The sequence below is a fragment of the Podarcis muralis genome, chromosome 8 (assembly GCF_964188315.1).
Source record: "Podarcis muralis chromosome 8, rPodMur119.hap1.1, whole genome shotgun sequence".
NCBI lineage: Eukaryota > Metazoa > Chordata > Lepidosauria > Squamata > Lacertidae > Podarcis > Podarcis muralis.
Window position 1 is genome coordinate 379,784 of NC_135662.1, and position 15,186 is coordinate 394,969.

Genomic DNA, 15,186 nt, shown 5'->3' on the forward strand with positions numbered 1-15,186 from the left:
TCTGACCCCCCCCCCCTTCACGGCGTCTCACTTCCCCTCCTTTTCCGTCCCTCCACCAAACCACAAACCCGCAGGGTCTCCCTCGAGGGCTGGGCTGCCTGTGAGTCATCGGACGAACAGCATTGAGATGCTCGGCGTCTATCCTACTTTCCCTGCATCCAGATTTGCGTTTGAATAAAACTCCCCCCTCCTGCAGACCCGCCCCTTACTTGTGGCGGTGGATGATGGCGTTGAAGAGGCGCCCGTCTCGCCAGCTGGTGGTGAAGTTGTCGCAGCGCAAGCCCTGGTAGCCCTCGACCATCCGCTGGGACCACAGCAGCAGCTTCTCCTTGGCGGTCATGTCCTCCGACTGGCCGCTCACCTGGATGTCCGAGATCTGCAGGCGAGGGAAGCCGAGGGGTGAGCTGGGCGGGCACGGGTGCAGGGCACCCAGGGCCAGCATCGTTCTGCAGCAAAAACCCACGGCAGCCCCACTGCCCTTGCCAAGGGGGCTGAGGAGGAGGAGGAATGGATATGTGTGTTCGGGGCAGGGGCATCAAGAGCCAAACGGGCATCGGGCAGCCAAGCAGAGGGAGGATGGGCACCTTCTCCCCTAGGCATCCTGCCTGCCTTCTGAGCCAGAAGGGCATCTGGTTGGCCCCTGTGGGGACAGGGGGCTGGGCTAGAGGGGGCCCCTCAGGTCTCATCCAGCAAGCTCTGATGGTGTCCTTATGTGGCTGGATTAAGGCAGCATCCTGTTCTCACAGTGGCTGCCAGATGCCAGATGCAGAGAGGGGTGCCCACTGGGTCCCCCAAGAGGCACGTGCCCCCCTCCCTTCTCCCTACGCCCCCCCCTCTTCTCTGGGGCACAAGCCAAGGTGGTTGCATCAGCGTCTAGCGCTGGAAAATCTGTGTGTCCTGGAGCAAGGGGTGAGTCAGGCCCAGCCAGCCACAGACTCCTCTCCTGCTGCAACCACAGCGCACAGCAGCGGCCCCACCCAGAGTGCGCCTCCCCAGCAGCACCTCAGGGTGCCCCTCCCCCCCACGAGGCAAGAGCCTCTCTCCTGGGTCTCCTTCTATGCACCCTCACTCTGCATAAAAGAATGGGGGGGGGGGAGGAAAGGAGGCAGCGAGGGAGGGGCCTTTCCAGCAGAGCCCTCCATTGCCCAGTGCCCCCCAGGCAAAGCCTCTCCTATCCTCCCAACTGCCTACAATTCACTGATTGGTTGGTTGTTTTGCTCCAGTTACACCTCATCTTTGCTTCCAAGAAGATCAAGGCGGCAGAGAACGGTTTAATCCTGCTCATTTAACCCCCAGAACACCCCTGCAGGGCAGGCTGAGAGGCAGCGACCGGCCCAAGGTCACCCTGCGATCTGAATCACCCAGTGGGGATTCAAAGGCCGCTCTCCCAGGTCCTCGTATGGCCCTCTAACCACTGCACCCCACTGCCCCTTGTCTTAAAATGCTGGCGCATCTTCCGTCTCATGAGGGGACCCAGCCCACAAGGTGGAGCAGCTCCCTGAGCCGGGGGGGGGGGCTGAACTGTGGGGCTGGGCCACAACTCAGCCAGGACTCTTCGCTGGAGCAAAATGTGACTAATCGGTTTGACTGGTTTGTCCGAGATCTGGATGACCAACAAGCCAAGAGACAGGAGCTGGGGGAGGGGATTCTGCACCTTGATCTATCGGCTACTTTTAAAATGAGGCTGCATTTTAAATTGCATTTTAACCTGTATTTTAAATTGGTGTTTTTTTCTTTTCCCCTATTATGTTCTTACTGTGATTTTATTGGTGTTAGCTGCCCTGAGCCCGGCTCCGGCCGGGGAGGGCGGGGTATAATTTTTTATTATTATTATTTTATTATTTTTATTATTATTCCCTTCCCTTCCCCTCAGAAGACCCTCCCTGCCCTGCCCTGGCATGGAATGAAGAGTATGGGGAACTTATTCCAGAAGATTGTTGTGATTTTGAGGAGATAGTGAACTGACAGGCTCAACTCTTCCTGGCTCCGGTTATCTATGTTTTCTTACTTTCTCTATCCCTTGTAAAAAAAGAGTCTTTGATGTGTGGTCTGTTGGCAAACGGCACTGGTCAGTGAAAGCCTTTGATGTCTGGCCTGGCTTTTTGTCTTTGATGTAGAATAGCTCCTAGCCAAACCTGTCCTGGCCCTAAGAGGGCAGGGCATCTCTCAAATGTCTAGTGTTTGAGCATGGCAGTGAGAAGCTGCGCACGGACTCATGGCCAGAGGGTTGGGCAAAGGAAGACTATCGGGGGGGGGGGGATCACTTTGCCACTTCTTTGAGCTTCCCAGTGGCAGATTGAAGTGCTGCTTGGTAATGTATATTTTACTTGCTGTTCAGAATAAAATCTGTAATCTTCTCAGCCACTTGCCTTTGTATTGCTTCTGAATCTAATTTTAAAAGAACCATCTTGCATTTGACAAGACCGGTCGCTGGCTGGCAGGCCTCCGAGGCCACCACAAGGCAGGTGGCTCTGGCATAGCTGCGCTCAGGCCCATTTCCCATGCCAGGGCTCAGCGTCCCCTCAGTGCACCCCCACAGCAGGCTCCCCTCCCCACTCACCTGGAAGTGGAGGATGATGGTCCAGATGAGGCCCAGAGTCAGCTTGGGGTTTCCGTCCGCAATGTCATCGTTCCGGATATTGACCAGCTTCACCTGGGAAATGGCACATCACGCCAATTATCGGGGGGCTCCAGTCACCCCTGACCCCTCAAGGCAGGCCAGGCCGGACTCCCTCCCTCCCTTCACCAGTCTCACCTGCCGGTGCTTCAGGTAATCCAGGGCAATCTGCACATTCTGGAGCTTGTGGAACCGCATCCGGCCCTTTTCGCGGGGCTGCAGGGGGAGCGGGAGGGAAGTCAGTGTCTCTGCCCTGCCAGGCTCCACATCTGGGCACAGTGACCCCCCCCAAAAAAACAACAACCCTGCCCTGGTCCAAACAAGCCTCCCCAGCAGAGGATCCCAGCCCAGCAGGAGGAAAGAGGGGGGAGGCCAGCCCCCAAATCCTTCCTGCCAGACGCAAGTCAGAAAACAATGTCCAGGAAATGCTCCCCCCTCCCCCCCCCACCGGACACCTTCAGGCAGCAGCCAGTGTAAAGGCTTCTGTCATCCGCCTCCTCCCCCCCCCCCTTCCTGGCGTGCTTCCTGCGCCACACACTAGCCCATCTGAGGAACCCCCTACCCTTGCCCAGCTATGGGGCTGGCACAAGAAGAAGAGGCAGGACGCAGATACAGAGAACCCCTCTTCCCTCTTTGTAAGCGCAGATCCTGCCCCCACCCCAGCCAAGGCCCGGCTGAAGCCAAACCTGGGGGGCTGGGGAATCTTCATTGGCCCACCCCCTTCATTGGCCCTCCTCCCCCTCCCATTTAGCACCCTGATGCCCACAACCTGATGGGTTCTGGGGCTCCCCTCTGCCTCCGCCATGGGCACGAAGGGAGGACAACGCCCCCCCCCATCCAGGCCTGGCATCAGCTAGTCATGGGCAGAGGCACCAACTTCCGAGGGAGAATGGAGGGGGGCGCCACCATGCATGTGATGTCAGGATGTTGGGCGGAGCCAGGAGCAGAGATGAATGGGGGGGGCTGCATGGTTTCAATGGCCAAGAGCTCTTCCTCCACCGCTTTTGAGCATTGGGGAGCCCCCAAAATATTGGGGCCCCCCAAAGAGCTCAGCCCCTGGGAGTTGGCACCTCTGGCCGCATGCCAGGCAGGAGCAACAGCACTTTTGCGCCAGCAAGAGAGAGGTGGGTCGCCTTGGCACCCACCCCAGCAGCTCAACCCAGGGCAGGTGTGCGGGTGGCGGGTGCAATGCCATGCAGAAAGCGACAAGGGGGGCGGAGCAGAACCACTCACCAACCGCAAGTTCCGGATCACGTCGCGCTCTCTGGGCTACAGGGCGGCGGCAGGTGGGAGCCGAGCAAAGAGGGGGGCAGAGGCCAAAGGGCAGCAGTCAGAAGGCAGAGTCCCGCCCGGAGGAGAGACAAACAGAGCGGGCAGCAGAGAGAGAGAGAGACAGAGAGAGAGAGACCCCCGTGCAGCGCACAAGAGTTACGGTGTTAGAGCGCATAGACAGAGGGGGGAGGCGGGGGGGGAGCAACCGAAGACGAGAGCGGCAGGTGAGCAGCTGTTATGCCCAGGCAGGGCAGGCACCCAGCGTTGCGCTGCAAAGTTCCTGGGCCAAAAGGTGGGCGACGCCTCCTCAAACTAACTCTCTGGGCCTCTGGAGTTGTGGGAGGTGGGGTGGGTGCTCTGAACCCCAAAGGGATTCTGGGTAGGTCTTGGGGGGGCCCATTCCTCTAAGGGGCTCCAGGGCTCTCTGCCTGCCTCTGCCCCACACTTGCTGCCACACGCCAAGGCTTCTCTAGGGCAACCCTCCCGCCTGCAAGTGGGGCACAGACGGACTGTGGACTGGAAGATTGGGGGGGGGGCGTATTTAGGAGACCCCTGCAAGCAGATGAAAACATTAGCAGGATTCTAACAACACTTGTAACGTAACAATTACTACAGACAATTGCAAAATATGGATGATGAAATAATACGCAGTTGAAAGTGTTGGCCACAGGGCCCAGGATGGAGGCAAGTCTGGAGATTCCAAGAAATCTCTAAATATGGACATGTATTTGGTATTGCTGTATCTTTACATTAGTAAAATCAAATGCAAATTATGTTTTTTTAAAAGGAAGATGGGGGGGGGAGCAGCTGAGCAAAGAAGCCCCCTTCCTGCCCCCCCCATGCTTCTCTCGCTTTTTAAAGAAGGACCTGGACTCTCAGACTCAGGTGGGCTGCAAAATGGAGTCAGCAGGCACAGAGCACTGGATAGGGGGACATTCTCCCCCCCCAAAAAAAAGTCTGCCCAGGAGCTGGCAACTCCAGGCTCAGCAGGGAGATGGACCCTGGGGGGGGGGTCTGGGAGGGGGAGCCCCAAGCAGGAGGGCAATAGGGAGGGGGGTGGGGAGCAGGCAGGAGAGGAGGGGGCTAAAACACTCCGGGGGGAGGCAGCAGGAGCTGGGGGCAGTGCAGCGTTCGGAGGGGGCCTTGTTGGCCAGACTTGCTTTCCTGCTATCTGGGGGTACAGGGGGGGCTGCCCGTCCCCCCGGGGGTGAGGATTCTACGTACCAGAGTATCTCCTGAGAGCACCTCCAGGAGGGAGATGAGGTTGTGCCCATCGCGGAGGTCTTCGTAGAGGTCGTTGACGTGGCGATGGGCCTGGAAGGGGCAAAGAGAGAGTCAGGACCGGCAGGGGGGAGCCAGCCAGCCCCCCCCCACCCTTTTACCACCAGCAAGCAAAGGCCAAGGCCTGAAACTACCCTCTCCCCAACCTCTCTAGGGATCCCAGGCCCCAACCACACAGGGGGCACTGATCCCATCCTGAAAGGAGCCCCCACCCCCAGGCTTGGCCAACCTTAAAACGTTTCACCCAAAAGGGATCCCCTCTCCACTCTTAGATGCCTCCGAGCGGATCCCTAGTTCTGCAGACCCTCCTGGCAGCAGCCGCCACCTGGGGGGAACACAGGGCAAGGGGTGGGGGCTGGAGTTCAGCAGCAGGGAAGCTGTGGGAGCCCCCCCCCCTTGGGAAACGGGGAAGTCCCCTGAAAGGCCAGGGAGTCACCGGCCAGCAGCCTGACTCTCCCCGAGGCACTTTTGGGTGTTTGGATGGACAGAGCAGAAGGAAATATGGAGAGAAAGGAGGAGAGAGCAAGACAGAGCCCTGGGCACCTCCTGGGCACCTACCTCTGCTCGCCAGTGCTGTTGCCAGGAAGGAGGAAGAAGAAGAGGAGGAGGAAGAGGAGGAGGAGAGGAGGCAGGGAGAGAGAGAAAGAGGTTAGGAAGAAGAGGAAACAGACCCAGAGAGAGCCCGGGGGGCACAGCATGCCAAGGGACGGAACCTGCAGGGTGCCTGGCACTGGTGGGTTCACACTGGGCATCCCAGCCCTTGCCCCCACCAGGCCTGGCAGGGGCACCACATGGCCAGGGGCATCCAGGTCCCACCTGGCAGGTTTCTACCTCTCATGAGGCTGCTGCTGGTGGAGAGAAGAGCCCCCACCCTAATGAATGCATTCAGCTTTTACTCAGAGGAGACCCATTGAAATTGATGGTCAGCTTAGCTGGTTAGAGCATGTTGCTGAGGTTGCCAAGGTTTCAAAGCAAAGGAGTCCCCTCCGGGGATGGGGCTGCCCCCCAGGTGCCACTGGCTGGCAAGACACTGGAGGGTCTGGGTGTTGGGGGCCATGGGGCCTGCAGCCCCAAAGGAAGGAGGAGGACAGCCCAGCCCCCCCCAAGTGACTGTAATTCCTGCATTGCAGGGGGGCTGGACTAGATGAGCCTTGGGGTCCCTCCCAGTTGGACAATCCTACAGTTCTGTGGGCACCTCTGGCAACAGGAGTCACAGGACTGGGTGGGGGGGCAGACCATGCCCCACAACCACAGAGATAATAGACCCATTCAGAAGTGAAGCGGGCTGGGGGGGGTGTTCTTTCCACCAGAGGGGAAGGAAATACGGGGCGTGTCAGATCCAGAGTGGGATGGTTGTCTGCCAGGGGAGTGGGAGAGGGAAGAGAAAGAGGCAACCTTCAACCAGCCCCCCCCCCATGTCCTTGGCAAAGCTGGGTCTTCACCCACCCAAAGCCCCCCCCCCCCCAGCCAGAGTGTCCTCAGATTGATTTAGTTGGAATATATTTCTCTCTCGCTTGGCAGCCCTGAGAGGCTCTCAGCCTGGCCAGCCACCTCCCTGGGATTTTTATTTGGGGGGGTGCAGGGGAAGGTGTCCCCAGCCCTTACCTTGATAAGGTGTTTGTTGACCCATTTGGTGAAGGTTTTCTTCTGGACCCGATCCCGTTCGTCTGCAAGAGAGGAGAGGCGGACGTGAGTCGAGGGGCTGGAGGGAGCAGCTCAGAGAAGGTTTGGGGGCAGCCCCCACCTCCAGGAAGGAAATTGCGGAGGGGGGAGGCGGCAGTGGCAGCCGTAGCCAGAATCACCACCAGGCGCAGGGAGGTGATTCACCCGATGCAACAGGAAGGAAATGCAAGAGTGACTCAGGAACCGGGTGCCAGCCCCTTGCGCCATCACCCTTAGCAGGCCTGGCACAAAAGCCAAGGCCCCCAGCAAGAGAAAAAGAGGACCCCCAAAACTTTTGGAATCCACTGCCCGCTCAGTCCCATAAGCTCATGCCCGGTGCCCCCCACCCTGTCCTAGAAAAAGGATTATTCGGGATAGCAGTTTGCATGACCCGCGAAGGAAGATAATAACACAATAAAATGCAAAGCAACGACAATTAACCGCACGTGTATTCAAAATCCAATTAAAACTAATTAAGGCAACAAAACTGATGAACTTTATCCGGTGATACCAGCTTTCCAAAGTCCTGCGCTTGCTCTGTGCCCTCCGCTTTCGCCACCATAGCCCCTCCTCCTCCGGCCAGCTGCACACAGGGAGCCAGGCCTGAGGGGCTTTGCTGGGCCAGAGTCCTTCCCTCTGGCGCTTGGGACGCCTCCAAACCGGCACCCCACGAGGGCACGGGGTCCAGAGACATTTTCGGGGGTCCCAGTGAAGTGCCACCAACAGGTCCACCTCCCGTGGGTCTGGCTATAGTCCCTGTCCAGTCACCCAAGTCCATGACTAGGGCCACATTCATGGGTCACCGGAAGCCCAAAGAGGCCACAGGAATCAGGAGGAGTGTCCCCCCCCCCCCGTGACAACAATGGGGCACCCAGGGAGAAAGGAATCCAGCTGCACAGGTGGAAAGGGAAGAGAGCACCCAAAAAACCCCACCCTCCTGGAAAGACCCTGTACTGTAAGAGGTGGCAGAAAGAGTCATGGCTCCTCTGCCCAAACTTGGTGTGAGCACAGTCTGCCTCAACCCCACGGCGCCCTCGGACAGGGGGTTGGACTAGATGACCCCTGAGGTCCCTTGCCACTCCACGGTTCCATGACTCTAAGACAGGATTCCCTGGGGAGGGGGGGTCTTGCCCGGGAACAGGATGCCACCTGGGCCAGCAATCTAGCTAAGTGGTCACTGGGTGCCCCTCTCTGCCCCCAGGGGACCCTCGGCCACCCCCTGGCGCCTGGGCCGGGCGCCCTGGCTCAGCCCCCATGTGACCGGTTGCCATGGCTTCCGGGCCAGACCAGGGGCTGGCTTGTTGTGTCTCGCTCCCTTCCTCCTCCTCCTGCTCTGGCTCCTGCAGGCTGGGATTTGCCCAGCAGAAGCAGAGCAGCCAGGAGCCCTGGAAGCTCAAGGCCGGCCCCTCCCCACCCCTACAGGGAATGTGCGGGGAGTGCCCACCCCACCCCAAAGGCCTCATGTGCTGCCCCCCACTCCTGGCTGGCGACCTACAGCCTCCTCAGGGGCAGGGCAAGGAAGCTCTCCTAGAATATCCCCCCCACCTGGATTTTGGGGGGCTGGTGGAGAGTCAACAGGCGCAAATCTGCAGAGGGGCGGAAAGCCTAACCTGTTGAATTTCTGCCTGTTAAAGGCACAGGGGCCCCACTAAAAGGTGGCAAGCCCACCCAAGTCTGACAGCAAAAAAGCAGCCCCAGCCCCTACTCAAGGTGGGCACACACAGCACAGCCACCCCAGGAGACCCAGCTGTGCCAGGCTTAGGGGGCCCCCAATACACCGAGAGCCCAGGGACACCCTGGAGTGCCTTTCAGGAGCACCTCACCAGCACCCCAAGCCCCAGACCCGCTGCCAAGGTGAGGGCACCTGAGGAGCAAAGCTGCCCTACCACGAGGTGCCTGTGCAGGAACACACAAACACGCAGCCCAGGGGCAGCCACAATCCTTCTTGGACCTTCATCCTAGCCAGAGCCTCCCACTTCCCCATAGCACAGGCCCCGAGGGCGGAAGGAAGGAAGGAAGCAAGCTGTGGGGAAAGGCAAAATGCCCCACCCATCGCCATCTCTGTCCCAGGTGGGGCAGCATTAACCCCTCAAGCGCACCCACCCAGTACCTTTCTTGCCCTCCGATGCCCTGAGGACCGCCTTGTACAGGTTCTCGTCGGAGTTGCTCTGGTCGGCCAGCCCCGGGGAGGTGGGGGGCCCATCGGCCGCCTCTCGGCTGCGCAGCCTCTGCCGGGACATGGTGGGGGCAGCGGCTGTGGGCACAGGCTCCGGGCACAAGGCGCTGAACCAAACAGACTCGGCTCCTGGCAGCATCTAGATGCTGCCGCCAGCAACTGCCTGAGCCCTGCCCCAGCCGGGATGGGCCCTCAGCCCCTCCCCTGAGCCCTGCCCACCACTCTCTCCCCGAGGGAGGGGACTGGGCTTCCCCTGCTCTGCCCAGCCCAGCCCGGCAGGAAACCTCAGCTCTGCCCAGAGGGCTTCCTGAAAACTTAACCGCTTCCTGGCCAGCCTGCAGCAGAGGCCTGGAAGAAGAGCTCGCCTTGCACCCAGCAGAAAAGGCGGATCAGGCCCCCTCTGCTTCCGCAATCAACACAGAGGGGAAACACAGCGCTCCTGTTTCCACCCAGAGGAAGAGCTTCTTCCACCACTTTCATTCATGGACTCCCAGCCAGCTCCACTCCCTGATCTGATGCAGGCAGGCCAGCAGAATCACAGAAGTGTAGAGTTGGAAGGGAGCCCAGAGGCCATCTAGTCCAACCCCCTGCAATGCCAGAATCACAGCTAAATAATCCAGGGCAGGTGGTCATCCCATCTAGTTCTGAAAGCCTCCAATGAAGGAAAGTTCAGCACCTCTCAAGGCTGTCTGTTCCACTGAGGGCAGGAGCGGGGGAAAGGGTCGTGGTGGGCAGTGTGTTGTGGTCTGGGTTCGAATCTCCACTTGCTGGGTAGCCTTGGGGAAAACCCTTCTCTCTGGCTAGCCTACCTCACAGGGCTGGTGCGGAGATACAATGAGATGCTGCCCCCAAGGGACTTGCAGAAAGGGCACCACGTGGGCCAGGTCTTCTTAGCACCAGGGAAGAAGGTTGCTGCCAGCAGACTCAGAGGAAGAAGGCAGGGCTCCCAAGGCCCAGGAGGCAATAGCTGGCACCCCCACCCTGCTGCTCTCTCCCAGGGCCACTCAGCCATCCTGACAGGCCCAGAGTCTGGAAGCGTGGGCACAGCATTGGAGCTTGCCCGGGGGGAAGGCACCAGGCTGGCACGAGGCTGGGCTGTGACTCACCCTGCTAGTGGGGCAACGCCCAACTAATGGCCACAGGGCTGCGGGGGTGTTCGTGCGCCAACCCTCCCAAGAGCCCCTCCGTTCACACCGGGAGGCGCCCTGTCAGGTGTGGGCAGGGAGGAGGGGGCAGGGCTAAACCTTGCAGAAGGTGCAAGGGAAGGAGCAGGAACCCCATGCACACCTCAGGGGGCGGGGGGGCAGCACCTTCATCCTCCCCAGTGGTTCCTCAGATTCCCCCCCCCCCTTGAGGGAAGAGTCTGGAGAAGGCCACTGGGTGCCACCCCACCCCACCAACGGTGCAGCTGGGAGCAGAGAGACACCCAGGGCAAAGTCTGCAGCGGCGGCTGCTCCAGTAGCTGCCCCCCCCCCGCCCCGCCACGGCCCCAGGAGCACATTCCAGGGCAGCCAGGCCCAGGCCCCGCCTGGCTCCCCAGAAGCAGAACTGGGCTGGGTCCCAGCACACCAGAGGAATGTGCAGTACAACAGTTTCGAAACCACAGAGAAGTTCCAGCTGCCGCCGCCGCAGCCGACACATCTGGGCCAGCGGCCTGCACTCTGACGCCAGAGGACGTGGGGGCGCTGCTCACATCCTGCCCTGGTGCCAAGGCCCACACTGAGTCACACCAGCAGCAGCAGCACCCCATAGGCAGGGGACACAGTGGCTAAGGAATTGTGGGGGGGGGGGGAGAGAAAGGCTCTCCTGGGGGCAAAAAGAGGAAACAGGCAGGAGGCAGTTAGCTGTTTGCGCTGCTCCTCCCTGTGCTTCCCTCCACCCCACAGCCGCCCCTCCCTGGGCAAACCCAGGAGAAGGAAGGGCAGAACAAACAAGGCCTCAGGGAGAGATGAGAACAGGCCCAGCCCCAAGCCAGGACTCGCCAGCCTCCAGCACCAAGGGGCTCCTCCATCAGGACATTTTTGGGCCCCTCCTTCGCTCTCAAACAGGGAGCAGGGCAGCCCCCCCCCCAAGTGTGGCACATGGAGAAATTAGGGGACTTTGGACTCAAGGCCTTCATCCCCTTTGGACCAGCACTAGGGCAGGGCTCTCCAGGAAGCTTCCATAGAAGAGCATCAGAATCTGACCAGAGGCCCTGGAGGGAATCAAGAGTGGCAACAGATTCCCCAAGAGTCATCTATTCCAGCCTCCTGCAAATGCAGGAATCCCAGATAAAGAACGTAACCTTTGCTTATAAGCCTCCAAGGAAGGAGAGTCTGGCCTGCAGCAGCCTCTCCCCTCAGGAGCCCATTCTGTCCCTGGACCTGCAGGCAACGCCTTGCAGAGACAGCCTTATCTTCCTCCACAAAATCTCTCAAAGCCACTGTGCCCAGAGGGAGCAGATTCCAGGGGGTTAACTATGCGCCTTGCAGGTGAGCTGACGTGTCACCGGAAATCACCCCCCCCCCCCCTTGTACACTCGTGTCGCATAAGCACCACACTCACACCTACACGCACCCCCCTTTTACTCAACCAGGGATGACCCTTCAGAGGGCTGTCTCCTAAAAGCCTTCCGTAAATAAGGAAGCGCTAACCTGTCATTTTCCCTTTGACTCTCCGTGCCGCCCTATCTTTATTATGGGTAGACCGGACGACTGAACTCCAGGTCAACCAGCAACCGCGTTAACCAATCAGCGTTACCGAACAGCGCCCCTTGCGGCGGCCACGCTGGTACTGCAGGCTGCAAGCGTCTGCTCCCTCACCTTTTGACAGCTCTCAATTGACTGTTTCCAAGTTCACTGAACCGTGACTGACCTAATCAAAATGTTGCAAGTTGTTTCCGAAAAGGGAAAGTGCTTTGAACTTCAGTGACTGTGTTCTTTAAAAATTCACCAAAAATCAGCCGTACTATGGATTCTCACCGGACCACTTTTATTACGCTCCATATAACAAGGACTATCAAAGGGGGTTGGACTGGGGTTGGCCGGCCATAATCCCTGAACCGTGCAGTCACGTACCAAGCTGCCCTTCTCCGGATGGCGGGGCAGCCTTGATGGCCCTCGGGAGGGCCCAGACGGTATGCCATCAGAAACACAATAGACTGCTTATGGGAGTGTATTCCACCCGACTCCGAATAAAGGACTCTGGCCGGATCCCCCTCAGGGGGTAGGAAGACTTCACCTTTTCCTTTGTTTCTGTAAATGACTTGTGAGGAGGGGGCAGAGGAGGTCACTGCCAGGTGACCGGCTGCTCAGATTACCTAGGAAACTCCTCCTCGACTCCTCCTGTTCATTAATAAAATTATGATGTAGATATGATGTAATTCTGTGGGTGTAGTCAAGGGGATTAGTGGTTAATAAAAGTTAGGGTCTTCCATTGTTCGGGGCTTCCATCTTGCTTCACTTCGTGGACGGTGGGAGCCCTGTCGCGACAGTCTTTCCTTAATAAAGACCAAGCCTACTGGCTGCTGTTTTGCTCTGACTTGCTCTGGTCGGTGTCTTTGTTTGTCCAAGAGAGCCCTCGGATTGTCCGGTAACAGTTTTTGGCGACCACGAAGGGACGCTTGGTTCTCCTACAGAGGTGAGGGGGGAGATAGAGGGGATCGGGCGCCACCGGGTAACCTTAGCTCGGGGATCCCTTTCTTCCTCTCCCTGCCTCCTCTTTGTGGGCGGTAATCAACTGTCACCAAAAGCCCAACCAGAGAGAGCAAAGGCGAGGTAAAGCCGGCTAAAGAAAGGATCCCGGGATCTACGAGGGACATCTTCGAACGTGAGTATGGTTTGAAGACAAATACATTGGGAGGGGGGTGGGGAAGTAACGTCCTCACGACAGCCAGACTTTCCTTCTGTCTTTTCCAACGTTCCCCGCGGGGTCGTCCAGGAACGTCCTTCTACTATCCTTTTCTCCCAATCCTCCCCTTTCGGAAAGTGGCCAGGGAGATTGCTGAACTATACTGTCTGACGTTCCCCCTCGGGGTCGTCCAGGAACGTCGAAACCTTTCCCTTTTCTCTCCCCAAGTTCTTACGCGGTCTGTGACCGGGGAAATTGTGGTGCTTTACTGTTTTCCGACGTTCCCCCTCGGGGTCGTCCAGGAACGTCTTAATCTCTCTATCCCTTTTCTCCCCCGTTTTCCGTCTTGGAAATAGGTCCGGGAAAGCGTGGCTCTTTACTGTCTTTCTCTGACGCCCATCCCTCGGAGTCGTCTGGAGGCGTCCCTCAAAGCTCTCTTTCTTCCTCCCTATCCTTCTATCTGCTAATTATGCAAACGAAGCCGCCCCTCCTGCCCGGCGACCTTTGTTAGGGATGACCCGGGTACGTGAGAAAGCAAGGTCGTTTGTTTCCTTTCCATACTTGACTTTTCTCGGATCCCGATCTGGCATTGCACTGCGCAAGCGTCCAGTAGGAGATTTCGAACTTAGTCCCAAAGGCTAGGCAGGAGGCTGTCGTGAAGGGAGAAGGGGCGGAACCCGGGTTGGGGCCCCACACTAGGGACAGTTGTGTAAACTGTGGTGTAAGGATCCGCTGTTGTGTGACGGGTGGAGTGAGAGACCCGTGGAATAAGGTTTGGTGTCTAAGGTTGCAAAGGTCTAAGTTGAGAAATCCAGCCAAAGGATAGGCAGGTCTAAGTTCAAGTAGGGATAATAGAGGTACCTCATTTACTGAAAGAATATTATTTTTCCCTTTTCCCCCCCCCTTTTTTTGTATGTGTGTGTGTGTATTGTAGTCTTGTCCTCGCCCTTCCCCTGTTTGTGCTCTTTCCCTAACTATAGTAAGCAGTAGAGCGATGGGTGCCCACGCATCCCAGCACTCTGACTGGGCTCCTCCCGGTGACCAGGCATCTATGAAGCCTTGCCGCCCTGGAGAGGACTCCGATACCCCTCTACAATTTGTTCTCCTTAGTTGGAAGGAATTAAGAGGGAGAAAGGGACTCTCAAAGTCGAAGCTGAGGGATCTCTGTAACATTTCGTGGGTCGCATTCACCCACCATTTAGAACCGACCTCAAGGTGGCCCCCCCACGGGTCCTTTAACATCGAGAGGATACGAGCACTTAAGACGTACTTGGCCGATGAAAAACCCCGCCAACTCTATTACCTAAATGCTTTCGTCGAAGCCCGGGACTTGTTTCAACAAAAGCAGGCTCAAGTCGTCCGACAAATGGCCGTTCTTAAAACGACCAGACCCCCCCCTTATGATGAGATTAGAGCCCAGGAGGAACAATTGGACAGAAGTCTCATCCCCTTCTACTACTCTGGGCCACGTGCTCCCCAACCATCGGGACCAGGGACAGGAGCAGGCGGAGGAAGTGGAGGGCAAAGGGAAAGCGCAGCCAATAATACCACTGCCCAGTCCCAAGCCTTGCCAAATGCACAACCACCTAACCCCAACAACAGTCCGCCAAGCTCCAGGGGAAACGAACCGGACCTAGATCTAGGGCCCTTGCTCAATGGCCAATTACTGAACGGAGGTAGAGAGGGTCCCGTCTCCAGCAGGACCCGAAACCGAGACGTTCCGTTAAACGGAGAGGTGGAAGGTGCCTACCCCTTGCGAGCTCTGCCCATACCGCCAGTCAGAGCTGGAGACCCACCCCGCATGGTCTTCACCCATCAACCTTTCCTCACTTCGGATTTGATGAATTGGTCGGACAAAATGCCCTCCTTAAGGGACGACCCCGATAAATGTCACCGCCAGATAGCCACCATTTTCTCGACTCATAATCCTACGTGGGCGGATGTGCACATGTTACTTGGTGCCCTCTTTAACGAGGCAGAAAAAAGGGAGATACTGGCAAAGGCTGGGGAAGCCCTGACCCGGGAAGGTTACCAACCAAATCGTCCCGCCACCATGACCCCACTGACTGCTCAAACTATACTCAATGACCCGGACTGGGACTATAACACAGATAATGGGATATGGGGTCTAAAGATCTTCAAAAAGGCCATCCTAGATGGAATCAAAGCTGCTGGTCAGCGAACAGTAAACTGGACAAAAGTCCAGACCGTCCTTCAAGGACCAGAGGAACACCCGTCTGACTATTACACCCGACTAGTTTCGGCAATCAAAACCTGGGGTGGGATAGACCCAGAAAATACCCAGCATGAAGTCATAGTCAAGGGCTTTTTCAAGGATCAGGCTACAGCG

General features: G+C 58.0%; 1 protein-coding gene across 1 annotated transcript in view; it reads right to left on the reverse strand.

Moving 5' to 3' along the window:
* PLEC (plectin) overlaps nt 1-15,186 on the reverse strand; it is a 134,601-nt gene that overhangs the window by 89,244 nt on the left and 30,171 nt on the right. The window contains exons 2-6 of the mRNA XM_077933604.1: nt 6,776-6,837; nt 5,114-5,203; nt 2,756-2,833; nt 2,561-2,653; nt 210-376 (exon numbers count right to left, since the gene is read on the reverse strand). Coding sequence (XP_077789730.1) covers nt 210-376; nt 2,561-2,653; nt 2,756-2,833; nt 5,114-5,203; nt 6,776-6,837 — 490 coding nt within the window. The remainder of the gene's footprint in view (nt 1-209; nt 377-2,560; nt 2,654-2,755; nt 2,834-5,113; nt 5,204-6,775; nt 6,838-15,186) is intronic.